The sequence below is a fragment of the Heptranchias perlo genome, chromosome 32, assembly GCF_035084215.1.
Source record: "Heptranchias perlo isolate sHepPer1 chromosome 32, sHepPer1.hap1, whole genome shotgun sequence".
NCBI lineage: Eukaryota > Metazoa > Chordata > Chondrichthyes > Hexanchiformes > Hexanchidae > Heptranchias > Heptranchias perlo.
In genome coordinates this window covers 15276152-15303859 of record NC_090356.1, presented here as the reverse complement: position 1 = coordinate 15303859, position 27708 = coordinate 15276152, and the positions used below count along the sequence as shown (strand labels likewise).

At 42.3% G+C, this 27708-nt stretch overlaps 1 protein-coding gene across 17 annotated transcripts in view; it reads right to left on the bottom strand.

The window, feature by feature from the left end:
* rap1gapa (RAP1 GTPase activating protein a) overlaps positions 1 to 27708 on the bottom strand; it is a 477305-nt gene that overhangs the window by 41081 nt on the left and 408516 nt on the right. For 14 of the 17 annotated variants that reach the window (XM_067970459.1, XM_067970460.1, XM_067970461.1 and 11 more), the window contains 7 exons: positions 26266 to 26366; positions 23346 to 23475; positions 21237 to 21392; positions 19779 to 19850; positions 18130 to 18216; positions 14958 to 15101; positions 7594 to 7725 (listed from right to left, as the gene is read on the bottom strand). In XM_067970459.1, the coding sequence (XP_067826560.1) occupies positions 7594 to 7725; positions 14958 to 15101; positions 18130 to 18216; positions 19779 to 19850; positions 21237 to 21392; positions 23346 to 23475; positions 26266 to 26366 (822 nt within the window). The remainder of the gene's footprint in view (positions 1 to 7593; positions 7726 to 14957; positions 15102 to 18129; positions 18217 to 19778; positions 19851 to 21236; positions 21393 to 23345; positions 23476 to 26265; positions 26367 to 27708) is intronic. The other 3 variants (XM_067970466.1, XM_067970456.1, XM_067970463.1) reach the window with 1 other exon arrangement.

The following is a 27708-nucleotide window of genomic DNA, read 5'->3' as shown; positions in this document are numbered from 1 at the left end:
TATTGTTCTATGTTAAACAAATTGTCAGGTGGTTTAAAGCCTGAGCCGTGATAATAGGGTGAGAATCACATGGTGGCACACAATACATTCCAGTAAGCTGACATTCAGTGATAAGGGCTCTCTATTTGATACCTGGGTCTGGCTAACATTTACCTAGATATTGGCACTTAAAGGCACACTCCAGATCAGAGGGAACATGAGGTCCACTTATGGGAGTGGTCGATAATGCTGAACCCAAGTAGTATATCTAGTGTAAAATTCAAAAATGTAATTCTTATGTGCTGAGGGAATGTTGAAGTCTTATGTAAAGTGAATTATGTCACTGGGCAAGAACAGGAACACCTCCTAATTTAAACCCAATATTAATTATGATCGATGACAAGGAGGGTAAATTTACAAATTTGCACTCCGAGGAGTGAATAGAAGAAAGAAAGAATTCATAACATTATTCCTTATAATCCTTTACAGTCTTGGAAGATGTGGAGATGCTGGTGATGGACTGGGGTGGACAAATGTAAGGAGTCTTACAACACCAGGTTATAGTCCAACAGCTTTATTGGAATCACAAGCTTTCGGAGCTTTCCTCCTTCGTCAGTTGACGAAGGAGGAAAGCTCCGAAAGCTTGTGATTCCAATAAAGCTGTTGGACTATAACCTGGTGTTGTAAGTCTTAGAAGAGCTATAGGAATGATACTGCCACTCGGAGCTCCCAGCGGGAAACTGCACGCGCAAGGAGTGCAAGTTGGAGAATCGGGTCTAAAATATCGTAGCCCTGGCTCGAACCTGTGCTCCCTTTAGGGGTGGCATCCATTTTGGGAGTGCAGAATTAGCCCTTATCAATAAAGGGTACGGAACAGTAGCTAATGAACAAACAAGTAAACAATAAACCTACTTTTGTTCTACTGGATTATTTAAAGCAACGTTGTTTTCAATTTGCTCCCAATCTCTCTTCTGAATGTGCCGTTTCTTGCCGAGGCATGGTTTCATGGGCAATGGGAGCTGTATTGTGCATCTAGATAGTGATCACTGGCCCGTTATTCAACTGTGGAGAGCATTACAACCAAACTCGATTCTATCTTCATCTGACAAGCTGGCTGAGTTCAGCTAATTTAGCACAGACCAGGGATTGAGCCTGGGGCTTTCTCAGTCTGCCTGGCGAAGTGCCACACCATACAGTGCACTTATTCACTGAGTCGTCAGGAAGACGATGACCATTGCATTTGCATTTTCTCGCCTTTTTAAAAAATACATTTTCATATTCAAAGTTAGTGCGGGGGAATGCAGATCATCCCAGCATAGATCAATTCAGACAGCCAGTGTCAACATGAGGCACTCCCAGGTCAGGTATAGCAGAGTCAGATGCAGAGTTAAGCTACTCTGCCCAACCTCAAGAGCCTCCACAATTGCACCATTGTGATCATTTTTCCATTTCCCATGCTAGCCAATGGCGGTTTTGTGTCCACTAGAAAATGGATTGAAACTGCCTAAATTCATTCCGTTTCAAATGGGAGTACTGCAGCTAAGAATACTTTCACCCTGTTAATCTGGGCTGGATTTGAACCCAGGTCCCAGAGGTGAAAGGCCAATGTCTAACCCACTGTGCCACCCAGTTCCTATTTTTTAAATTTCATGCCTGTTTCTCCCAGAAAGACCATTTAATCATTTATATTGGCAGCAGCTTTTTGCAATTATTTTAAAGTTGGCAGCATCACCGAGTTAACACTTAATGTCCATCCTAAAGCTGTGGTGGGAACTGGCAGAGAAGCATAAAAATGCACCCAATTGTTAACAGGCTAATCCTGCAAGAAACCCTTCAATCCAGCCAAGCAAAGAAGAACCCTCGCATCAGTGATCAAAGTATGATGGATCTATTTTTTTTTAAAAAACTTAATCTTATAATATTTGCTTGTGCTGTTACATAGTGAAGAGTTTAGTAGCTTTTGCAAAGGGTAATAAAATCAGATGCTTAAACTGTCAGAAAGTCAAACTGTGCAACCATGTAAACAGATAAAAATTGAAAGAACGCTACAGTAACTGAATATAAACTGCACATAGTGACAGCTGCAGACATCTCCTAAAAGAAACCTCTCCACAGCTAATTGCTTAATCTCATTTGATTAGTCTTGACTTCACAGTTCATAGAACTTGCAGTACTATCAAGAATTCCAATCAGTGAATGTTCAGAATAAGTACAGGAATATACCCAGCTAGTAATGTTGCCACTGCCTCAGTTTCTGTTTTGTTCTAGGTAAGACTTTTTTTTTAAACCCCGATTTTTTATTGCCTTCTACCGTCGGGATATAGTTCCATGGACGCTGGTTCCCCTCTCGTACCTTGCCCAAGTGGCCAGTGTTCATTGGCGAGTGTCGTGGGGTCAATTTTGACTTTTGGGTGACCAACCAGCAGAGTGCGCCGACCGGTCGTCCTTAACCGCAGCGGAGAGGCGGCTGCGATTTTTAGGCACCCGCCTCCTTTACATCAAGCTGGTGAGCGCCAAACGGGCATCATGATGCAGCTTGCTGGATTAAGGCCTATCACTATTGGGCCACCTCAGTGGCCTCTTCCACTCCTGACCCCACAAAACTAATACCAAACTTACCTTGGCTGGGCTTCTTCTCCTGTAGAACTGATAGGAGCATGCACAGCACAAGCTACGACCATTTCCAAACTAAAATGGCAATCGGGGTCCCAGGACTTCAATGTGTATATTAAATGGGGTCTACCTCTCGAAACTGGGCCTATCACTGAATTGCCGGCCTGTTTCAAAATGGCACCGCCGCATTGTCGGGGATAATGGGGCGTTATGGCAACTGACCCTACTTTGAGGCCGTTACCGCCCCATTAATTCCAGGCGATGCAAGTGAAAAGTTGACCCATAGTTCATCCTGATCCTGTCATCACTCAGCATTCACACTTTGCCAAAGGGATTACTGGATAGGAATCATAGAATGGTTACAGCATAGAAGGAGGCCATTCAGCCCATTGAGCCCACGTCTCATCTTTGTAAGAGCAATCCAGTTAGTCCCATTCCCCCACTCTTTCCCCGTAGCCCTGCAAAATTTTTCCTTTTTGAAAGCTACGATCGAATCTGCTTCCACCACCCTTTCAGGCAGCACGTTCCAGATCATCGCTACATAAAAAACTTTTTCCTCATGTTGCCTTTGGTTCTTTTGCCAATCACCTTAAATCTGTGTCCTCTGGTTCTTGACCCTTCCACCAATGGGAACAGTTTCTCTTTGTTTACCTTATCTAAACCCTTCGTGATTTTGAACACTTTTATCAAATCTCCTCTTAACCTTCTCTGCTCTGAGAACAAGAGCAAGTTGATTTTTTTCTTCCTATTTCACATGGGGGTGGGATTTAGCACAATCAAGCCCAATCTTGTTCTCATTCAACATTCATACTGTACACTTTCCAGCTGGCGATCATTCAGCAACGACCAAGAATGAGAATCTGGCTCACCCGGAAACAATGAGATCCATTACAGCACAGCAACCACCACCTTGGTGAAGATCAGCAAACTCAACACAGACCTGGCCTGCTCTACACAGTTAGACCATCCCACAAAGCTGCAGGAACAGGTTTAATCACAGCCAGAAATGTTACAATTAAGGAAGCCTGCATTGAAGTCTCCTATTTCAACTGATCACTCATTCACCAGACCCCATAGGAGAAAGAAACTAATCCTTTTGCGGCTGCATTTAGATGACAGTTACAATCGGATTTAACTTTCTACTGGCCCCCCCTCACCCCTTAAATTACTTTTTGAACCAGCGAGTTCTTGTTTCCCACTCTGTATTTTGGAAGTGGGAGCAAATTAAGAATAATCGCACTTTTATTGGCTGAGAACCAACTTTGAGGACATTTATCACAAAACATCTCAGTGCGCTACTCACGACTAATTACTTTCAAAATTCCGCTGTTGTGAGCAATCCTGGAAAAGTAACATGGCTGCATCAAGATTTTGATATGTCAAAACCAGGAAGATGGCTCGCGAGTGAGTGTCAGCCCCACAATCAGTGTCAAGATGGGTAAATGCATCGTTTACACTCAAAACAGTTCGTAAAGCATCCCTTTTCATTATAGTTTAAAAGGTTTGCAGTTAAAAATCTGGAATTTAGGTATTTACTGTAAACCCATGACCTTTATTTTATGTACTTGGGATATTTGACCCACAGAAGATCTATAAATTATTATAAACTGCAATCATTAGTAATAATTTAAGTTAAACCACAACCGCAGGACAAGGGAACATAGGTACATGCTGGTACAATGGTAAGTTCAGGACTGATGTCAGGAAGCATTTCTTCCCACAAATTGTGATCAATACCTGGAATGGTCTTCTGGGTGAGGTATTGGAGGGAAAAACTCTGGAATCATTCAAGAGGCAGTTAGATGTTGCGATGGGGGCTATAGTTTCTATGTAAGGATAAGCTAGATGGGCCAAATGGTCTCCCATCTTCTGTACTTAACCTTTGTGATTAGAAATTATGTAGGGAATTTATACCACTTCTAAGAATTCCTTTCCTTCCCAGTAACTACAGTAGAGTTTCCTCACTATTTCAAAAAATCATCCAATAATTCACAAAGGCATTTCATAGAAACATAGAAAATAGTAGCAGGAGGAGGCCATTCGGTCCTTCGAGCCTGCTCCGTCATTCAATATGATCATGGCTGATCCTCTATCTCAATACCATATTCTCGTTCTCTCCCCATACCCGTTGGTACCTTTTGTACCTAGAAATCTATCTATCTATCTCGTACTTAAGTATATTCAGTGACTTGGCCTCCACAGCCTTCTGTGGTAGAGAATTCCACAGGTTCACCACCCTCCGAGTGAAGAAATTTCTCCTCATCTCAGTCCTAAACGTCCTGCCCCGTATCCTGAGACTGTGACCCCTCGTTCTAGACCCCCCAGCCAGGGGAAACATCCTCCCTGCATCCAGTCTGTCTCGCCCTGTCAGAATTTTATACGTTTCAATGAGATCCCCTCTCATTCTTCTAAATTCTAGTCAATACAGGCCGAGTCGGCCCAATCGCTCCTCATATGACAGTCCTGCCATCCCAGGAATCAGTCTGGTGAACCTTCACTGCACTCCCTCTATGGCAAGTATATTCTCTCTTGGGTAAGGAGACCAAAACTGCACACAATACTCCAGGTGTGGTCTCACCAAGGCCCTGTATAACTGCAGTAAGACATCCTTGCTCCTGTACTCAAATCCTCTTGCAATGAAGGCCAGCATACCATTTGCCTTCCTAACTGCTTGCTGCACCTGCATGTTTGCTTTCAGTGACTGGTGTACAAGGACACCCAGGTCCCTTTGTACATCAACATCCTCAGTTTATTGTCATTGTTCTTATTTGCTACATGCTTATCTTCAAATATACAATATCTTCATATTAACTTTTATTTTTCTTTCCATTTCTTTGTCCCCATTCCCAAAGATAGCTGCTCATCCTATTCTGCTGGAGGAGGAGTTGGTCTGCAGATTTCTTCTTCCATGTCCACCATTAATGACAGCTGGGAATCAGCCAGATAAAGGTGTACTTCTAGCAGGGGACATAGGGCCCTACCAACTTTCCCCTATTCCCCTCAGATGGAACATGTACAGCCCAAGCTATAAGCTGAGACAAGCATGTGCAAATGCTGGGCTGACTTTGGACTTGAATCCCTGACCTTCTGAATGTGAGTTAAGTGCACAGTTATAGAAGCTACTTGGTCATTGGAATTAAAACACAGTTATATTAGTGATTTGTGTTCTGTAAGATTCCAGAAATATTCCAATCAAAAGATTTTTTTAGTAAAGAAGCTATGCTAGTCAGTATAATATTGTACCAGCCACAATAAATAAAATTGCTTTTCCATGTTATGTCCTAAATAATTTATAGACAATCTATGTATAAAAGGGTGATTCAGCACGTACAAGTTTGATAGATCCCATTATAAGACTCAGTTATAACATTGTATCATTGTCTATTATTGATGATATTGTATAAACACAATGCATTCATACCAAAGTCTTCAGCTATTTTAATCATTGAAATCTATAGCACAAAAGGAGGCCATTCAGCCCATCATGTCTGTGCCGGCTGAAAAAAAGCTATCCAGCCTAATCCCACTTTCCAGCTCTTGGTCTGTAGCCTTGTACGTTACGGTACTTCAAATGCACATCCAAGTACTTTTTAAATGCAATGAGGGTTTCTGCCTCTACCACCCTTTCAGGCAGTGAGTTCCAGACCCCCACCACCCTCTGGGTGAAAACATTTCTCCTCAGCTCCCCTTTAATCCTTCTACCAATTACTTTAAATCTATGTTCCATGGTTATTGTCCTCTCTGCTAAGGGAAATAGGTCCTTCCTATTCACTCTATCTAGGCCCCTCATAATTTTATACACCTCAATTAAATCTCCCCTCAACCTCCTCTGTTCCAAAGAAAACAACCCCAGCCTATCCAATCTTTCCTCATAGCTAAAATTCTCCAGTCATGGCAACATCCTCATAAATCTCCTCTGTACCCTCTCTAGTGCAATCATATCTTTCCTGCAATGTGGCGACCAGAACTCTACACAGTACTCTAGCTGTGGCCCAACTAGTGTTTTATACATTTCTAGCATAAGCTCCCTGCTCTTATATTCTATGCCTCGGCTATTAAAGGAAAGTATCCCGTATGCCTTCTTAACCACCTTATCTACCTGTCCTGCTACCTTCAGGGATCTGTGGACATGCACTCCAAGGTCCCTCTGTTCCTGTACACCTCTCAGTATCCTCCCATTTATTGTGTACTCCCTTGCCTTGTTTGCCCTCCCCAAATGCATCACCTCACACTTCTCCAGATTGAATTCCATTTGCCACTTTTCAGCCCACCTGACCAGTCCATTGATATCTTCCTACAGTCTACAGCTTTCCTCCTTTTTATCAACCACACAGCCAATTTTTGTATCATCTGCAAACTTCCAAATTATGCCCCCTACATTTAAGTCTAAATCATTGATATATACCACGAAAAGCCAGGGACCTAGTATTGAGCCCTGCGGAACCCCACTGGAAACAGCCTTCCAGACACAAAAGCAAACCGTCAACCATTACCCTTTGCTTCCTGCCACTGAGCCAATTTTGGATCCAACTTGCCATTTTCCCTTGGATCCCATGGGCTTTTACTTTTCTGACCAGTCTGCCATGTGGGACCTTGTCAAAAGCCTCAATTAAACATTAATGGAGACAATAACCTGTTTATTTCAAATGTATTAATTGTTCATACAAAATCATCAATGACATTAATTTCTATCTTATAGAAGACCACAGGATCTTGGTTTTTGATTTTTTTTCAAGCTACTTACTAATTTATACTAGGTTATGTGACACTCACTGTAGCATGTACCTCATTATAACCTGAGTTTCTTGGTTCGTGAGGATTGTGTTACAATGAGAGTAAAATGTACCGTTTTCTCGAATTTATCTCTTTGACTTGGTAAAGATGTGTTTAAAGGGTTAAACATTCAAAGAAATTATTTTTGAGATTATGTTGCTGATTTCTGTACTGATAATGCCGTTAGATTTCATTGTCTGTGTAGGTCTAAAGGGGGCTGGTACTTACAATGCCAGGGGCTTTGATGGTTTCTCCTGTGTTGTGGGTGAAACTGCCACTGTGACTCGTAGAGACAGTGTTCTGTTTCTTATTGCTGAGACCCATGGCATCCATCGACTGGCTTCGACTTCTAATCACCCGCTGAATAAGAAAGGTTTAATCAGTCATACGTCACGTTTTATGGAATGTTCCGAATTAAATTAATATGGGCATCAGCAGTTGCAGTTGGAGAACGAGTAGCCCATTTAATCTCCATTTTTTTCCCATTTGAAACAACGGTAAATGACTCTTCGTAACACCTGAGGCCAATTACTCCAAGAATGTGACACATCAGGCCTGCTTTCAGTTGAAGAACAATTAACAGACGATCTTTGATGACCCAAGCTGTCTCTGTAGAATGTCACCACTCAAGCTTAAAGTCTATGCGGTTAGATTCTGGGGATAATATATAATGTCACGATGGTCAAGACTTTTTTCCCTGCTAAAATATATTATGCTTCCATTGACAAAACGTGCCCATGATTTGAATAACACCAATTATCAAAAGGAGATGTTCCATTGTCCCCATCCTATTCTACCCCATCAATCAGGTTCAATCGCAGCTAAAATAGGAGTTAAATACTTATTAAAAAGGTGCTAGGGGACCTTTTAAGTAACTCAAACTTAAGATTTATGAGCTTCTACAAGCAACTGTAATTCATCCTCTCACCTTGGCTCTGAAACTCCAGATAGTGACAGTTAAAATTAAATGTACTTTATTATTCAAGAACTAAAGCTAAGTGGTAAGTATCACCATTTCACCAGGCATTTGATTCCTGTCTCGTGTGTACCAGCTACAGTGAAGTAGAGATGTTAATGTCTTCCTGGCTCTTGCCCTTCCAGTGCACACAGTTTCCTATAGTGCTCAAGACAAATCAAGCTGAACTCATTGCCTGTGTGTAGCTATCTCAAGTACTTTATTTGAAACGTCTGATCCTGGAGGGACGGGATTTCTAAAAAAGCAAAGCTATTAAAAAAATTAATGCTTTTTTCCTCCACCACCCCTCCTGTGGGTGCTGATGCCAATGTCTTAAGGCAAGTGGCCATCCCTCATGCCTCAACCTGGACATCGAGTCTCCTGAGGGGCATAAGAGTCAAACCTGGTGCCAATCCCACCATTGCCAACACATATGCTTTACATAGTGATCAGGAGCAGGAACTTTGGATGGCTTTTTCCAGGGGTGCTAAGGTCAATTTGTCGCCCTCCCATGACCACTCCCCGCTAAAATCAGCTATCTCAACACAAACCTGGTATCAGACACAAATTTTGAATGCATTCTAATCCAGTATTCTACTCAATCTAGTACAACTGCAGCATTTAATTAAAAAAAACTCTTATTTTAAAGTATACCATTATCAAGATTACAGCTTGACTTGTCGTTCCAGCACTAGTCAACTTACCATTGCAGTCTCCACCACTTAAAACGTCCACGTTTAAAACAGGTAGTCACTTATATCGGCCAAAAAGCGCTAACCTTTTGCATTAATGTCAATTTCAAAATTGCCTGTTATAGCGTCTTAAGTGCTGCGTTTCTTTTGGCCATAAACAGCTGTATTTACTCACTGGTTCGCACCTCATTAAGGTGCACTGAATGTGATAAAAGAGCCTTATTGAGGCAGAATTCACTTCCCATAGGCTTCCATTTTTTCTACAATTTAAAATGCAGGTTTCATAAACCTGTACACTGCCTCCAGACTTTTCTCATGTTCTCTCCTATTCTTTTCAACCTTTGCAGTGATCACCGCTCTCAAAAAAAAAAGTGATAGTAAAGACTGAGAAAGCTGGTCTACTCTTCAAAAACAGCACTGATATTTTAACTGACCTCTGGCAGACTTTAATAAAGTATATTCTTTTGAAAAAAAAGTTTTAATTTTTAATCCCATTGTGATTATGGTCAATACAATTTAAACTAATGATGGGCAGAGCCACTGATTGAGATTTTCACAGAGAAAAGTGAGTGTAATTATAGGCTACTGTAAAATACAAATTCTGCTCAGCGGCCACTCCAGGCCAACTAACGAATTAAGATGATTTTTAATTTTATTAATGCCGCCACGTTATAGTGGCCATCGCGTATAGCGGGCAAATCGCGTTTGCACGAACGAGCCTGCTATAAGTGGTGGGGACTTCTTCTATTGGCAGGGTCCAGTAGCACATTTCTTTCTCACCAATTTGGACAGTTTGCATGCAGCTGAGTTCCCCAAGCTTCGTCCCACTGATTCTGTCAAATCAAATACTGTAAGCTACCATTTTTGTGACACTTACAGCAAATACTTTAGGTCCTCAATGTAAAAGCAATTTAGTTTCAGGGTTGGTCAGTTACGTTTTCTTTTAAATGTAACATACACTTGATGTTAGAAGACATTAACAGAATGATCTCTGCTATTGATGCATTCCAAGCTCTAAGTAGTTCCCTGTGGAATAGACAAAACTATCAGAACTGCCACAAGGATCTTCAGTCTTCTGTTTTATTGTAGGGCGGTGAGGCTGCAAGCTAATCACTGGGCAACAAAAGGAAATCTCTCATTTTTTATCGCGCAACGATAGAGGCAGCTGCTAAAGATCTGATGGTTTTATTTCAACACAAAAGGTGCTTTGACAAACTGATTTTTGATGTCTTTAGGGATTTTCCACTTATTTAAGACTTTTGGAGGCTCTAAATTCAGAGTGTCTGAATCTATAAACAAACAATCTAAATTTGAAGTCTTGGAGGATATCACTTGACCAGCAGAATGAATGTATTCTCCTAGACTGAGGTGACCTTAGTCCCAGGAAGGTCAGGCACGTGTATACCTGCTGTACAACAGGAAGACTGGACATGTATACACTCATCATAAACCACGAGCTGGACTGACACACACATATGCATTAGATCACCAGGGAGATAAACACGTATACACATATGATAAACAATCAAGGAGATTAGCTGCATGCATTCTCTTGATCGTAAGGGTGATCAAACAGACACATTTCCACTAGACCATGAGAGAGATCAAACAGATACATCTTCCATGAGAACCACGAGGGAGATCGGATAGAACCCCCCCCACCACCAACTAGACCATAAAGGAAATCAGACAAGTACACACATATGATTAACCAGTACCGCATGCATCCTCCTAGGCCACCATGGAGATCAGATGCAAACATTTCTATTCTCCACCAGGAAAATTCTGGCATATACATACATACAGACTGATACACTAGGCTGTTAGGGAGACTCGACAAACACATCTCCCTAGACCATCAGGGAGATGACAATCATACAGACCCACTAGACTGTCTGGGAGATCGAGTGCATGTGAACATTAGAAACCCCACAAAATACAACTTAACTGGCGTTGCTCAACCCACAATGGGAAACCCACAGCAAAAGGTTTTTTTTTTGCATTAGCTATTGATACCACATTGACTAATAATGTAATTCAGGCAGTTGAATATACAAGATTTTTAGGCATTTAACTGGCTTCAACATTATCTTTCAAATCTTCACATCAGAAATTAGGTCAACTCTGAATTAAATTTACTTTCAGGGCATCAAATATTTATTGAATGGAGCACTCCACAATAATGACCTTAATCCTCAAGCATTTATGGGAAAAAACAGGTTTATACGTTGATTTAGAAAAGAAAACACTGAATTGGCTGGCATCTTCACTGGGCCCATGATTTTCATGTTGGTTCAGTTTAGAATGTGGAAAAATTACTTTTTGTTGTTTTGGCTTGTCTTCCACTGCAATTTGTGTGAAGAAATCTTTTTAAATGAGACCATTACGTTTCTAATGTTAATAAAGGACCATCAGAGATATTAGCTCTTCATTAATTTTTTTTTTTTAAAAGCAGGTTTTCAACGTTTGAGAGTTCAATTCCATGCATGGGTTCAAGTATGTATTCTCAGAGCTTCACTTTGCCTGAATTAGAGTGCTGCGTAAGCAGCAGTATAACTTGATGCCATCAGCTTGCATCTCACTGCAGTGGGTAGCAGTGTCAAGCTGGTACCTGCAGTATAACACGCACTAAGATGCCTGACAAAGTCCTGGTTAAATATCAGACTTAAAGCTACATGAAATGGATTTGGACAGTCTTGATCCAATTCCTACTGAGTTCAAACCATGGCACAAGACTGCTCAACAATCAAGCAGTAATTGGTACTAAACTGGAAATCTTTGAGAGATCATAATGATCCTTATTGTGGGAAGTGGAAAAAGAGAGGAACATAGGAACAGGAGTAGGCCATTCAGCCCCTCGAGGCTGTTCTGCCATTCAATTAGATCATGGCTGATCTGTATCTTATCTCCAACTACCCACCCTGGTTTTGTAATCCTTCTGAGGTTGATGATTAAAGCAATGTCGTCAACATTTGGTGAATGTTTGGAGTGTGATTAATGATCAAAAAGAATGACACAGATCACAAACCCATTTAAAAAATGCAGCTCTGCTAATTGTTAGAGGCGAAATGGCCACATTTCCATAGAAATGTAAGTCGGTCATACTTCAAATGAGTGAGAGTCGACAGCCCCTGGATTGAAGCGCAGAGTAGAGAGCACTTCAATCTGCATCTGACTCATGCTGTGCCTGATGTGTGATTGCGTGAGTGCGCAAAAAGTGCAAAAATTGAGTCGTAATAGTGCATTGCCCCAGTGTGCGTGCTGACATATACGTACCTTGTAATAAGACTGCACAGTAACTTCACAAAATATATATGTGTAATTTCCAGAGTGAGAATAAACGGAAAAAAAGTGGAAAATGCTCCATCCTCAGCACTTACATCCCCGTTCATAGATACCGTCACCAAAACAAGATGCAGAAGGAGCCTCACCTTAAAGATTAGGATACTGGTGAGGAGGCTACAGGTAGCTTCAGGAATGTATAGAAACAGAAAAAATCACATTCAGTCTTCCCATTCCTGATTCGTATCCAGGGACTGCTACCGGAAAACACTCATATTTGCAAGTCATGAGGGGGCAAGATCAGCCTCTCATGGTCGAACAGCCTGTTGACACTTGCAGTCAGGGCTCACATGTGAAGAATTGGCAGCTGAATGAGGTAGCCTAGGGCTTGTGGAAATGTACTCTAGGGATGGGTTAGTACCCACAAGAGGGTGTGGGTGAATTGGAAAAAATAATTTAAAAAAGCCACTGTACTTTTCATGTTGGGATTGCAGAATCAGCAAAACATTCATTGCTGGTGTAGTGATCCCAGCCTGAGTCAGTGGCATGAAGGGGGAGGGAAGAGAAAATTTGGGAAGGAAATTGTATAATAAATTGTTCACATTTATAATTGTGTCACCCTTCTCTTGTATAATTGCTATTGTTTGTATTCATCTTGTTCCAGATGCTGCCCCAGGGTTTCTAATTAGACATGCCTCGGTACTGCCATGGGATGTCTTACTCAAGAAATAAAATTAAAACTCCAGACATGTACAGATCAGGAACGTACACCAGTGCACCTGCACAGCACAGACACGAGAACTAAAACGGAATAGTGGCTTCACATTGTACAGTGGGACAGTTTTTTTTTAAATTTAAAGATATTACAAACCTGAATCATCTGCTGGGTCACAATTTGGATCTTACCAAAAAATTCAATCAGCCCATTTTAGATTTTATGTTGGTTCACTTCCTTAGTGATGATCCGGTACAGCAAGGTGTGTTCACTGGGCTATCATCATTGGATGGACAATACCTGCCTTCCCAGACCCTTGGACATATTTTGTGGTCACTGGGAGGATGTAATTAAGCATGAACAAGGTTGCAGTGAAATGGAGATTATGGGGGAAGTTTTAACCTAACCCACCTTTCAGGAAACTGACGGGATCGGGTGTAACGCTGGTTTTATGCCCCGCCTGATTTTACTCTACATTGAAATCAGGCGTTCCACCCGGTCCCATGGGTTTCCCACCCAGCGAATTAGGTTAAAATTACCCCCCTATGCGTGTCTCCTTCTCTTTAAGTCTGGAAAAACACTTCATGCACTTCTGTATTGTAAGTAAATACCAGAATAATTGAAATGGAAACATTCAGTGCTTCCTGATTGCTTACACTGGTTGTAATTTCCTCTTTATTGTAGAGTCTGTTCTTTGCCCTTCAAACACTGAGGATGAGTTTACTCATCTGGGTGCTGTCAGGCTGTGGGTATCACCAAGGTTACGGAACTGTCAGCAGACCCCCTTCTGGTTTGGATGCAGAACAATGTTTATACGTTTGACCCAGTCAGTATTCTTGTGGGACTGGTTTTCACCCGATCATGGGGGGAAATTTCTTTGGTGCACTAGGTCCGGCAGAATTGTAAACAAACAGTTTTTTTTTGCTTCATCAAGCCACAGTGGAAATCGTCTTCTGAATGGCAACATTTGTAAAGTTGCTCTTACCACCAAAATAGATGGTGGGAGACAGGACACAGAAAAAAAACAGCAGAGTGAATATTTTTAAAAAAAATAAAAAGCTAAGAATGGAGTATATTAATTAGAAAAGGAACAGAGAGAAGATAACTGGAGAAAAGGATGAAAAGGCAGGCAGAGGTAAATTGTTTAAAATGTTTCATTTTTATATAATATTGTTTTAATGTTTACTTTAGTAGCATGGGGATATTACAGTAATAATGCTATCCCTGATATGTGAGTAGCTTTATTGCTGTAATATTAGTGATTTTTTTTCAGTCACATTAAAAACTTACAATGGTGGAAAGCCCAGGGAGTCGAGAATTTTCCTGGACCTGGTAAGGTAAGGGTTAAAACACAGACCTGTGAAGTAGGCACATGGTTTCTATGTTTGCTTGCAACGCTTCAAAGTGACATATTCTTTGAGAAAAGGTGATTTATATAATTAACATGTTTGCTAATGCTTCAACACTTGTTAAACATGTGTCAGTGACACATTTACAGTGACTCCCCACTGCACTGAATACTAAATAAGGTCTGACTGTACACATTTGCCAGCAAGGGTTTTGTTTATATCTTGTGGATGCCACTTTGACTTTACTGCAATAAAATGATGCTTTAGGAGTAGATAGCATATCTGCTTTAATTTCCTGACTACATCATTATGTTGAGGAAAGAATCACAGAGTTTTTACTGGGGATAATTTTAAACCTGCAAGAGTTTTAATCAGTAAAAATAACAATCACATCATCATCTGCTATATCAATTCAAACTAGAAAAGGGAAAACATCAACACTGGGAATATTATAAATTTAAAACATTATTTTGTTAATTCAGGGAAGAATATTGATGATGATTTTAAATTAAGCAAAATACAATTAATAAACTGCTTAAGCCAACAAAAAGAACTGAACATTAACCTAATGAAATGCGATACTTGAAAAATGCTGTTACCTTAAAGGATTCGAAGAATCCTCCTCCTCCTCCACTTCCTCCATTCTCAATCTTTTCATCCTCATTGCCCAGACCCATCATAGCCTGGCTGTTTACATGGAGCTCTTCATAGAGGGTCTCCAGCAGGGCTGATCTCGTCCGCTCCTTGATTACAAGTACAGGAAGAGGTACATCAGCAAATAACTTCAAGAGTCAAGTCAAATTGCACTCTGTCAAAGCTACATACCAGTGACCCTTTATGTTGATTCCCCTGTACATTATTCAATGTGCTCACCAGGCTACACTGGCTGGTCAAGATTTCTCCACAGAGCTGAGACATGCCTCTGTGCATGTTCAGGCAAATCGGTGCTGCATCACGTGTTGACTGCATGCTTGGATGTGTACAGAAATTTCAGGAGGTAGCCACAGAATGTTCCTCGAGGCAGCCTGGATAACTCAGCCATGACGTTACACCGACCCAGCAGCACACTGACAGTCAATCTGAGAAGCCGCATTTGCTTTGGTCGTTAAGTACAAATTTTGACATTAATGTTTGTCATGAAGCGGTCTGGGCAATAACTACACACAGAGCTGATGCAACACTAGCCCTATGCTAGTCACCAGCAAAGATGGGTCTTGATGGAAGTTACAGTTAGCAATAATATAGAATCAGTGGATCCTGAGTGGGACTCTCCTACCACATTTATAGTCACACCAGGATGAGCATGGTGTCAAAATCTGTGCCGAGCAAAGCCAGTAAACGTTGACTGCATAGAATGCAGATAATTTCAAATGATGGATAAATCAAAAATGACAAATCAATAACATTAATTCTAAAAGTAATGCAGAAATATTGGTGACTGTGTTAACAGAGGTTTAGAAATGAAATTATCCACCCTCAAAGTGCTAGCCGCTATTATTTTTGTCAAACATGTTAAGTCCCATATTTTGATTGGGCTGAAGTACATCTTTATAGAAGCTAGCATATCAGCAATGACAGTAAAATTCTGTAATTAACTTATTGAAACCAATAACATCCCAAAACTTGATAACGTAGCAGGTACTTCAGAAACAATGTTATTTATTGCCAATGCAGTTTCTTTGGCCATCCAATGTGTCAGTTGGTAACCTTGGTTTTATGTGACAAACTAGATTCTCATTTGGCTGATAATTTATATCACGTTATCAGTGCATTTAAGAGACTAACCGAGGAACAGTTGAGTGTGTTGGTAAGAATGTTACAATTCTCCACAGCCCCACCTGAGCATGAGAGAGAAAAATGAGCCTGGATTTCTACTCCTTGAAAGTGCACAGGTTTAGGTATTAGGTGAGGACAGGACTGGGCTCCACTGTGATGTTCCTCATGCTTGAAAAGACTGCCGACACTGACATCAGACATCGACAGCAATGACCTTCCCTCCATCATAAGGTCTGAAATGGGGATGCTCGCTGATGATTGCACAGTGTTCAGTTCCATTCGCAACCCCTCAGATAATGAAACAGTTCGTGCCCGCATGCAGCAAGACCTGAACAACATCCAGGCTTGGGCTGATAAGTGGCAAGTAACATTTGCGCTAGACAAGTGCCAGGCAATGACCATCTCCAACAAGAGAGAGTCTAACCACCTCCCCTTGACATTCAATGGCATTGCCATTGCTGATCCCCCACCATCAACATCCTGGGGGTCACCATTGACCAGAAACTTAACTGGACCAGCCATATAAATACTGTGGCTACAAGAGCAGGTCAGAGGCTGGGTATTCTGTGGCGAGTGACTCACCTCCCGACTCCCCAAAGCCTTTCCACTATCTACAAAGCACAAGGCAGGAGTGTGATGGAATACTCTCCATTTGCCTGGATGAGTGCAGCTCCAACAACACTCAAGAAGCTCGACACCATCCAGGACAAAGCAGCCCGCTTGATTGGCATCCCATCCACCACCCTAAACATTCACTCTCTTCACCACTGGCGCACCATGGCTGCAGTGTGTGCCATCTACAGGATGCACTGCAGAAACTCGTGACGTCTACCACCTAGAAGGACAAGGGCAGCAGGCACATAGGAACAACACCACATGCACGTTCCCCTCCAAGTCACACACCAACCCAACTTGGAAATATATTGCCGTTCCTAGGTCAAAATCCTGGAACTCCCTTCCTAACAGCACTGTGTGAGAACCTTCACCACACGGACTGCAGCGGTTCAAGAAGGCGGCTCACCACCACCTTCTCGAGGGCAATTAGGGATGGGCAATAAATGCTGGCCTTGCCAGCGACGCCCACAATCCATGAACGAATAAAAAAAAAGTGCAGTGAGTTATAACTCTCACTGAGTTATCCCCCTAGCCTAACTGCAGCAACCCAAATTCAGTACATGCCAGATATCAAACTTTGTTCCTGTCTGGTCTGAGTGGCTCAGACCCACACTGTAATGTATTTCACAACTAGACCTCTAAGAATTGTTACATTTGATCCCTCTTCAGTTCTTATATCTAGACTGTGTGAGCTGAACTCACCTCACATAACATTAATTCTGTTCATAAAACATCCCAGATCTTTCAACGCCTTACCTCCCATGAACAATGCCAGCACCTTCTACTGCTAGTCTTCTTTTCATAGACTCATACATAAGAAGTAGGAACAGGAGTAGGCCATACGGTCCCTCGAGCCTGCTCCGCCATTCAATAAAGTCATGGCTGATCTTTTTTCCCCACCCTATCCCCATATCCCTTGATTCGCTTAAAGTCTAAAAATCTACCGATCTCAGTCTTGAATATACTCAACGACTGAGCATCCACAGCCCTCAGGGGCAGAGAATTCCAAAGATTTACAACAGCACAGAAGGAGGCCATTCAGCCTATCATGCCTGTGAATGCTCTTTGAAAGCACTCCCCTGCTCAGTCTCCATAGCCCTGTACATTTTTCCTTTTCAAGTACATGCCCAATCTGTTCTTTTAAAAATTACAAACACAGCATGCACACAAACAGTCTATTTTTAGAAGGAGATAGATGACCTGGTATGTTTTAAATTGAAATGCACATCACACTTATGAATATTTAAAGATTACAGTACAAAGGAGATACATTAGATTACCCTTCTGCATTATAACTCAAATGTTCAGCTCAGTGTTGACACACACAGACTCACATTATGTATTATCTGCCCGCAGGTCCATGAAAAATTCAAATCTCACCTCTAATTTAGCAAACTTTTCTGCCTTGTAACAAGCGTATTCTGCATTAATGAGCTTTGTGAGCAAGAACTCCTGAAATTCAGGACCCTGGTAAAATACGAAAATGAAACAAGTAGCACACAGCTGAATACAGTAATATAATGGAGGAGAAATATAATAGTTTATTATTCAAATGTAAAAAAAAACTCAAGTTAAATTATTGTCGGCAAATGAGGTACAAATATAGTGGTGAACTCTGATTATTCTCTTTAGTATTGCGGACTAAAGAGTCTGAGAAGAGAAAATATAATCCAATGCGATTTTAAATAACTTACTAAAAGCAGCCTGCCCCAACTGCCCATATTGCAGTGTCTTCCTCTGTACCTCTCAATCTCATCCCTTCACGCACTCATTGTTGGTACAAGGTTAGCGGTGAGGTATTCATGGGATGGAATGTAATAGAAAGGAAGTGGAGCCAGGGGGAAACAGGCTGCAGAGGACAGCGACTTAATAATTAATTAATATTGCATCAGATATTTAATTAAATCCACCCAGGGATATAATCAACATTATGTAATGTATAGAAGTTATGGGATGCTCAAGAGTTACAGCACGAATGCTCAGTGTCACGTTAAGATATGGAAGCAGGTATAAATTGCATTCCATTCAGTTTTCAAACTGACCTTGCGTCAAGCAAGGAGGCACCCAGTGGAGGCCAATAGTATAGTTTGTGCATTACTGCTCCATACATGTCTCCCCCCGGCTTCAGGACAGGTATGTGGCCCGAAAGTTAAGTCACAATTGTGATTTGCATGCAAACGTTGTTTCCCCTCATACGCAGTCCTCAAAATCCTAATTTCCTTCATTGGCTCCACCATTGGCTGCCATGCCCTCAGCTGTCTAGACCCTAAGTTGTGGAATTCCCTCCCTAAACCTCTCCATCTCTCTCTCCTCCTTTAAGTTGTTTCTTAAAACCTCTCTCTTTGACCAAGTTTTTGGTCACTTGTCCTAATATCTCCTTACGTGACTCGGTGTCAAATTTTGTCTCATAACGCTCCTGTGAAGCGCCTTGGGATGTTTTACTACATTAAAGGTGCTATATAAATGCAAGTTGTTGTTGAAACATGAATGGGATGGATTGCAAAGCACCAGCACGTGACAGAGCCATTTCAACCTTGAGCAATGTCAATACGGCAATAGCAAAAAACAATCAAATTCTCATGTCACCAACAGTACCATCCAGTCTGCAGCAATTGTGGGGGTTGGTTATCGACAACCGTATCAAGAATAGGCAATCTGCCCATCTGTGGTCGGAAAAATATTGTGGCAGAAGGCAGCTGTTTGTGATGCTGAGAGAGGCCATCACTTCAGATATGTCTCTGCACCCGCTCATTTACATTACAGCCCTGCTGGTGGAATAAGGGTTCCTATAATCTGTAATAGTGTATTCCTCATACCAACTTGTTCTATGTTATATTATACACAAATTCATACTCTTACTTTTGAAATCTCCAAAATGCAAAACTGGAAAAATGCATTAATTAAGAATACAAACTCAGGAGATTACACAGCGGGATAATCGTTACGAACCCGTTAGGTGTGCATACACAACATCGGTGCAGAGTGTAATTTCAAGGTCCAAGTGATCAAGATGTGGATAAACGAGTTACCTTTTTGAACACTGCCGGGTCAGGAAGTGCTGGACCAAAAAACGGCACATCATCTCTTGCTGTGACGGAGACCTGGGAGATACAATCAGGAAAGTCATTTTGTGGAAGCGAACAGTGAGCAATAAGACAGCCACTGAAGCAAGGGCTCTGATGACAATAGCGGTGAGAGCGAAGCCCGAGTGTTATGAGGTTCAGAGATTCAATTACTATTTCACTAACAGATATTTGACAATTCTTTATAATACAGACTAGTGTTCCAGTCCAATGATATTAAATTGGTATCATTTGCTTGCTGGCACTGTTTGCATGTTTTGTGTATTATGCGGTAGAATCATAGAAAATTTACGGCACAAAAGAAGGCCATTCGGCCCATCGTGTCCGTGCCGGCCGAAAATGAGCCACCCAGCCTAATCCCACTTTCCAGCACCTAGAAGTAAAGGGGCAGTACATGGTTGTTGAGGTAAGGTGCCTCAACCCTAGATTTTCTGCTTCCATGGAATTAGGGCACATCTCTGCTATGGTGGAGCTTCCACCTGCAACAAAGATGTGACCCCAGCTGATCTTCTGGCCTCAGCTATTTGCATAACCTTGGTAAGTTCCTCTCCACTCCAGGCAGACTGGAGACAGGCAGGCAATTGCTGTGGTAAATTTATTACATTTTCTTTTTCCTTTTCTCCTTCCAAGTTTCTCCTTATGGGGGAGTCCAAAACTAGAAGTCATAAATGTAAGATAGTCACTAATAATTCCAATAGGGAATTCAGGAGAAACTTCTTTACCCAAAGAGTGGTAAGATTGTAAAACACGCTACCACAAGGAGTAGTTGAGGCAAATAGCAAAGATGCACATAAGGGGACTGTGAGAAGCATCCCAGCCGAGCTCGATGCTGTCTTCAAAGGGCGTGCACATACACAAAGGCATTTCCAGCAGCAGTTGCTGGATAGCAATCATGAGCATGATCCCTGACTGAGTTCTCCCTCCCTATACCAATTTGCCGAAGCTAATTACAGGGTTCCAACTTTCAACTTGGATTAGGCCAGTGGTCCTCCTAAAAAAGCCTGACGGCCACCTAGAGCCAACTTCCCATCAGCCTATGGCCCTCAACAAACTTGCTGGTCCTTTTGTAGCTCACTGGGCCGTAGGATTTTGCTGGGGTTGGGATTGAGCGCTGTGCCCTCTTCTTTCTTGCGCTGACTATTAAGAGTGGGGCTATCCCAGCATCCATAGCACAAGCAAAAGAGGCATTTGGTAATTTCTCACTGTGGCACAATTGAATTCAGGGTCAATCACATCAGTGTGTTGTTCAGCAATCCTGAGGGTAACACTTTATGAATGAGATATTTGGACAGTGCGCCTTAACAAAAAAAGTTAGTAACATTGGATTAGGCAAACAAAGTTCCCTTAAAATAAGCAATTGGCCATCACCTGTCAACAGAGATCACAGCTACAGAGTGCACTTACCTTGTACACTGTGTTGTCACTGCAGGGGTTTTGCACTTGTACAACAATGTAAGCATGCAGGAAGTTTGATGCAATCATATCTGGCACAAAAGGGGTGTTCTCATCCTGGAAGATTATGGCCACAATGTCATTTCCTATGTGCCGTTTTCTTTGGAGCTAAATAAAGAAACAAGGTGTTAGCTGTGGCTCAGTTGGTAGCACTCTCACCTCTAAGTCAGAAGGTTGTGGGTTCAAGTCCCACTCCAGAGACTTGAGCACAAAATCTAGGCTGACACTTCAGTTCAATACTGAGGGAGTGCTGCATTGTCAGAGGTGCCATCTTTCAGATGAGACCTTAAACCAAGGTCCAGTCTGCCCTCTCAGATGCAGGTAAAAGATCCCACTGCACTATTTCGAAGAATAGCAGGGGAGTTCTCCCCAATGCCCTGGCAAATATTTATCCCTCAACTAACATCACTTAAAAAAGAGATTATCTGGTCATTATCACATTGCTGTTTGGGGGACCTTCCTATGTGCAAATTGGCTGCCACATTTCCTACATTACAACAGTACTTCATTGGCTGTAAAGCACTTTGGGATGTCCTGAGGTCATTAAAGGCGCTATATAAATGCAAGTCTTTCTTTTCTTTATATCTCAAGCATACCAGTAACTGTACAGTTAACTTACTGGGTTGAGCAACACATCTGAGTGCTTTGAATGAGTCCCATAAGACATCATGTACTTTGAATGAATGCGCACATTGTGCATTAAAACGTTAGACAAAAGTGAAACAATTGCACAAGTGTACTTAGTGCCAATAATATCAGCACCAGTGCACCACTAGTGCTTTGGATTCAGATTCCCAGAATATTGTTCTTTCAAATCAGAACTTCACTTATCAGAGATACAGTAAGAGCTCGGCTGGAACAGGCGTCTAACACGGCAGCTCCCACTTCAGCGGAGCACTCAGCCTGCCTGTCTAGGCCCGCAGCGTGGGGTGGACCACAGCCAGGAAACCAAAGTTTATAAATACTCAGTGGTTTCTTCACTGCTGCCAGTGCTCTGCCCCAATCTGCCCAACGTAAGCAGAGCACTGGGAGGCCCGCACATTGCAGAACCACTTCAAGTAAATCATAGAATCATACAGCACAGACGGAGGCCATTCGGCCCATCGTACCTGCGCTATCCAATTAGTCCCACTCCCCTGCTCTTTCCCCATAGCCTTGCAAATGTTTCCTTTTTAAGTATATATCCATTTCCCTGTTTGAAAGTTATCATTGAATCTGCTTCAACCACCCTTCCAGGCAATGCATTTCAGATCATAACAACTCGCTGTGTAAAAAAAGAGGTCAAAAAATTACACACAGTTAGACACAAACTAGACTTTCAGAAGTAAGCACGAGGATATATTTCTGGCCATTTACTCCGCCTGTATCAAGTTTTACTGCAGCAATGTCAGAATCATCATTGGTAAATTACTGTATGGAAGATGGGGGAAGAAAAAATGAAATGTTGAAGCACAATGGACTAGCATGGTGGTAGCCAGCTTACTGTGCCACTCAGTTTTTGGCCATATCATCCATTGGAGACGAACAGGTAGTTCAGCAGACAGAAAGAGTGTGGGAGAATCAGAGGGTTACTGATCAGGGTCATTTTTGCACAACTCTCAGCTGGTTCTCGAGCTGCACTGACAGAGGCCTGTAACGTCATCTCCAACTCTCGCTGTCCCCGTGAGTCTATGTCTCCATTTATTCACTCTTGGCCCTAGCATGGAACCGGGATCAACAATTATTCCACTTGCAGTACTATTGAATTATGTGCTACACTCTCACACAGGCACTACCAGTCCAGGAGCAACGAGGTCAGGTAACTCAGTACAGACCTGGTAGCGTGCCCAATATCTTTCCATGTAGCTCAGTACAAGACCAAGAAGTGCATTTACCCATTGAGCCATCAGGGGTTTGGAGATGGGGGAGGGAGGGAGGGAACACTGACATATTTCTCTGGATTGAAACAAAATGGCTGCTCAGTACTTTCCACAGCACAGGCCCTGAACTGTGAACTTTAAGAATGATCACATACCGTTTTCCCCAATGCAGCATTCCTAAGTCACGTAGGTACAGACTTACTTGCTGTGCATCCCCTTCTGTGTATGGGAGTTTTGTGGAAACATGGAACATTATCTCTTTGCTTCTGAAGTTGTAGTAAACAGACTCCGTCCCCGTTTGGCCATGTGCAACATCAAGGCCCCCTCGAAAGCTACAGAACAAAGAATTTGATTATTAGCATCAAATTTAATGCTTCCAACCCTAAAGGAATGAGAGGCTACAAGCTGGAAATGGCAGTCCCACCAGATCAACCTAGAAAATTAGCAAAAGCTGACAAGCAGTTATAAAAATGCTAACACATCTCCCAAACCGATGACAGCTCAAGTAACGGCCCGAACATTATAACAAGTCATTACACAGGCTTTGTAACTCAAGTGGGAGGCGTACAAACATTCCTTCACTTGTGTTGTAGGGTTAAAAAAAACATAAATGCACCATCTGAAGGGTAAATTCAAACACTGAAGGCATGAAACTGATGGTGCCTGTCTGGTTAACTTTAAGCATTTTTATTCTTCACAGTAGATTTTATTTTGTTTCAAAAGATAAAACAATGAGATATTTGGATTTTCAACAGACCAACCAAACCATCACTTACCTACAAGTTACCTCAACAGTCACTCTCCCACATCCAACCCATCACCATTCAGTTCACAAAGACACTCTACCCCGCTCTGGACCCAGTTCACAGAGACACTGCACCCATCCAACTCCCTGTCCTTTCACAGAGACACCCTCTTCTCCAACTCTCCTAGTTAATACAGTCACTTCATTTCCCTCTCCCTCATCAATTCAACCTGGCACACTTTCCCTCCCTCCAACTTAGTTAGGCTGGTACTTTTCCTCCCTACTCCTCTGTTCGAACTGGTGCTCTTTCCTCCTTGCCGAATTAATGCTGGTATTCTTTGCCCCTGCCTTTACCACCCCCCGACTCCTAATTCATGCTGGCATTCTCCTTCAGGCAGGCATTTTTGCTGCCTACTCAGGTTAAAATTGAAGATGGCAGGATGTCAGTGGGTAAGTCATCTGGCTGATTTTAACTGCCTGCCGCCTGGTTTCCACCGGCTGAGTAGGGTTTAAAATCGCATCTTTAGAAATTACCGTTTAACGCATTCATACGGCATTCACCTGTGGCTTTTTCTAATGCAGGCGTTAACTCATTCAAGATAAACAGGTTAACAGTCACCCTCTGTCTATGGAAATGACTCCATCCTCACAATTTGGGATGGGTCAAGGCAGCTGGGAATTCTGCTCCAATGCACCTTTGGTGGCAGAGCGGGGAGCCCAGAATGTCAGGGCCTAAGTTTTTTTTAAAAAAACCTAAGGATCCAACATTTCTATCTTCACAAAAATATGAGAAAGTCAACTTCTTTCCATCAGCAAACTGCTACCAAAAACTCAGGAATGCACTTTTAAAATTCCTGTGGAGAAAAGATTCAGTCGGAGGTAGTGAAGAAATATCAGCCACACACGGTGCACCCACAATGATGAATATTTAACAGCAGCTAATGAGCCACTTCACCAGTTTAAATCTCTCCCACGTTGTTAATCCAGCTGTGGTGCGTGTATTTGTGGTGGAGAAGTATACAAGGACAACAAAAGAAAATCAATCACTGGTGTCAGGCTGGAGGCTCTCATCAGTGCTGCGACAGAGCATCACAACATTTCTGGTGTGTGAGGAACCGAAATCTGCAGAGGAGGAGGCATGTGTGGGAGCATGTCACCCAGATGGTGAACACTGCCTCGAGGACTAAAAGGGACTTGTCGCCCAGTGAGAAAAAATTACCTGACAAGCAAAAGTACCAAGGTTAGGTCTAACTGTGACTGTATTACTGATTATAAGGCATATTTACACATAATAGAAACATGTAGCTGTAAAAGATATATGCAAAAAAAAACTATACCAACACAGAGAAGGAAAGATGTATCAGTGAAAACAGGAGAGTTATGCAATTTGCATTCTCCATGCCATGATGGCAGACAGAGTTTTCCTGGGCCAAATCACCGACACAGTTCCCATTACTGTTAGGCTTAATGACAAAATTCATGCAAAATTGGAGGGTTCTGGGTGGAGCAGAAATGTCCAACATCTCATGTGGAGACACACATAATATTGATAGATGTGTTCTTATTTAGTCATGAAGTATAATTAAGTGCAATGGAAGTGCTTCTGTAACCTCTAAGTTACTGAATTTTGTACAGTCCCCTTTGGGTGTCTGGAAGGACTCTCCAACCGTCATTGCCACCAGTAGTCCTGTTTAGGTGGCTGATTGTCCCTCCAGATCATCTTTGACTAGGCAGAATCTCAGGCACAGCCTCCTCAGGGACATCTCCTCCAACATGCCCAGGTTGTCATCACCATCCTTGGAGCTCCTCTGACTGTCCTCCAACATGCCCAGGTAGCTGGCTGTACTCAGTAGACCCACTGCCTGGTGTAGTTCTGTTATGTGTCATGAACCTTCTGTACTCCGAAGCTGCCAGATCTAACTTGCTAGAAATCATTCACTTTTTGAAGAACCTCCAATGGTGCGTGATTGTGCACAGGCTCCTATTGATTGGTCTTTAACAAGGTCTCAATAAGCATAAAACAGCTCTTTACCTCCCTTTTTGCTAAGGCTCATTAATTGAATTTTGAAGGGGTAGGTAGGAATACTCAAAGGCACTAAACGGGATGATAGAGTTTGTGGGCACTTTTTTTCCCCACAGATCGTACTGCACCCGTCTAAATTTTCACTAAAATTAGCAATGGCAGCAATTTCAACCTCCAGATTACAAAACACTGGCTGTTTGTATATCCAGTCAATATGATAGAATGATACCATCAATACATCTTCAATTGAACTAAAAGACCCCCGTCAGCAATCACATTTCAGTATTCAAATAAGTGTCACTGAATATATAATAGTTACAAATCTGGTCAATATGGCATCTGAAGACCACTCACCCTTTGAAGTCCTGTAGCTCGACTTTCTCTCCCAACAGTTCCAGAAACTCAACAAAGGCGGGGCTTTCTTCATTGTTGGTAAACAATTCTTCCTCTGAGGTCTGTTGGACAAGAGAAAATGATATTTGGTATTGCTGACTCTACTTGGTTGTCTACAGGAATTTAATATTCATTAAGCCTGGCCAAATAGTCAAACCAAATACATAAACAAACATGAACCTGCGTTATCCACAGTTATAAGAATTATAGAATTATGTTTGGATATTTCAGGTCACTCTTTTATAAATTGTTACACCAGTAGCTCTCAGTTTGAAAGAATTCGGGTGGCTTCAGCTCTTCAACAGTGGTAGCATTCCCGCCTCTGAGTCAGAAGGTGAAGGGTTCAAGCTCCACTCCAGACGGCCCCGGCGAATGGAGACTAGAATATGGTCTCTAAATGTTGGGTTGACATCCAGTAGAGTACTCACACCAGTGGTAGCATTCCTGCCTCTGAGTCAGAAGGATTGGGTTTGGACCCTACTCCAGATAGCCTGGTGAGTAGAGACCAGAGTACCTACCTAGAAGGTACTCCCAAAAGATAAAAACACATGAGGAAGGAATCAGGAAACAACGACAGCAACAACTTGCATTTATGTAGCGCCTTTAACATAGTAAAACGTCGCAAGGTGCTTCATAGGAGCGTTATCAAACAAAATTTAACACAGAGCCACGCAAAGAGATATTAGGACAGGTGAACAAAAGTTTGGTCAAAGAGGTAGGTTTAAGGAGCGTATTAAAGGAGGAGAGAGAGGTAGAGAGACAGAGACGTTTAGGGAGGGAATTCCAGACCTGAGGGCCTAGGCAGCTGAAGGCACGGCTGCCAATGGTGGAGCGATGAAAATCGGGGATGCGCAAGAGGCAAGAATTGGAGGAGTGCAGAGATCTCGGAGGGTTGTAGGGCTGGAGGAGGTTACAGAGATAGGGAGTGGCGAGGCCGTGGAGGGATTTGAAAACAAGGATGAGAATTTTAAAATAATGGTGCTGCCGAACCGGGAGCCAATATGGGTCAGCGAGCACAAGGGTGATGGGTGAACGGGACTTGGTGAGAGTTAGGATATGGGTAGCAGAGATTTGCATAAGCTTAAGTCTATGGAGGATGGACGATGGGAGGCCAGCCAGGCGAGCATTGGAATAGTCAAGTCTAGAGGTAACAAAGGCATGGATGAGGGTTTCAGCAGAAGATGAGCTAAGGCAGGGATGGAGATGGGCGATGTTATGGAGGTGGAAGTATGCAGTCTTAGTGATGGAGTGGATATGTGGTGGGAAGCTCATCTCAGAGTCAAATAGGACGCCAAAGTTGCGAATGGTCTGGTTCAGCCTCAGTCCGTGGCCAGGGAGAGGATTGGAGTCGGTGAATAGGGAACGAAGTTTATGGCGGGGACTGAAAAAAATCAGTCTTCCCAA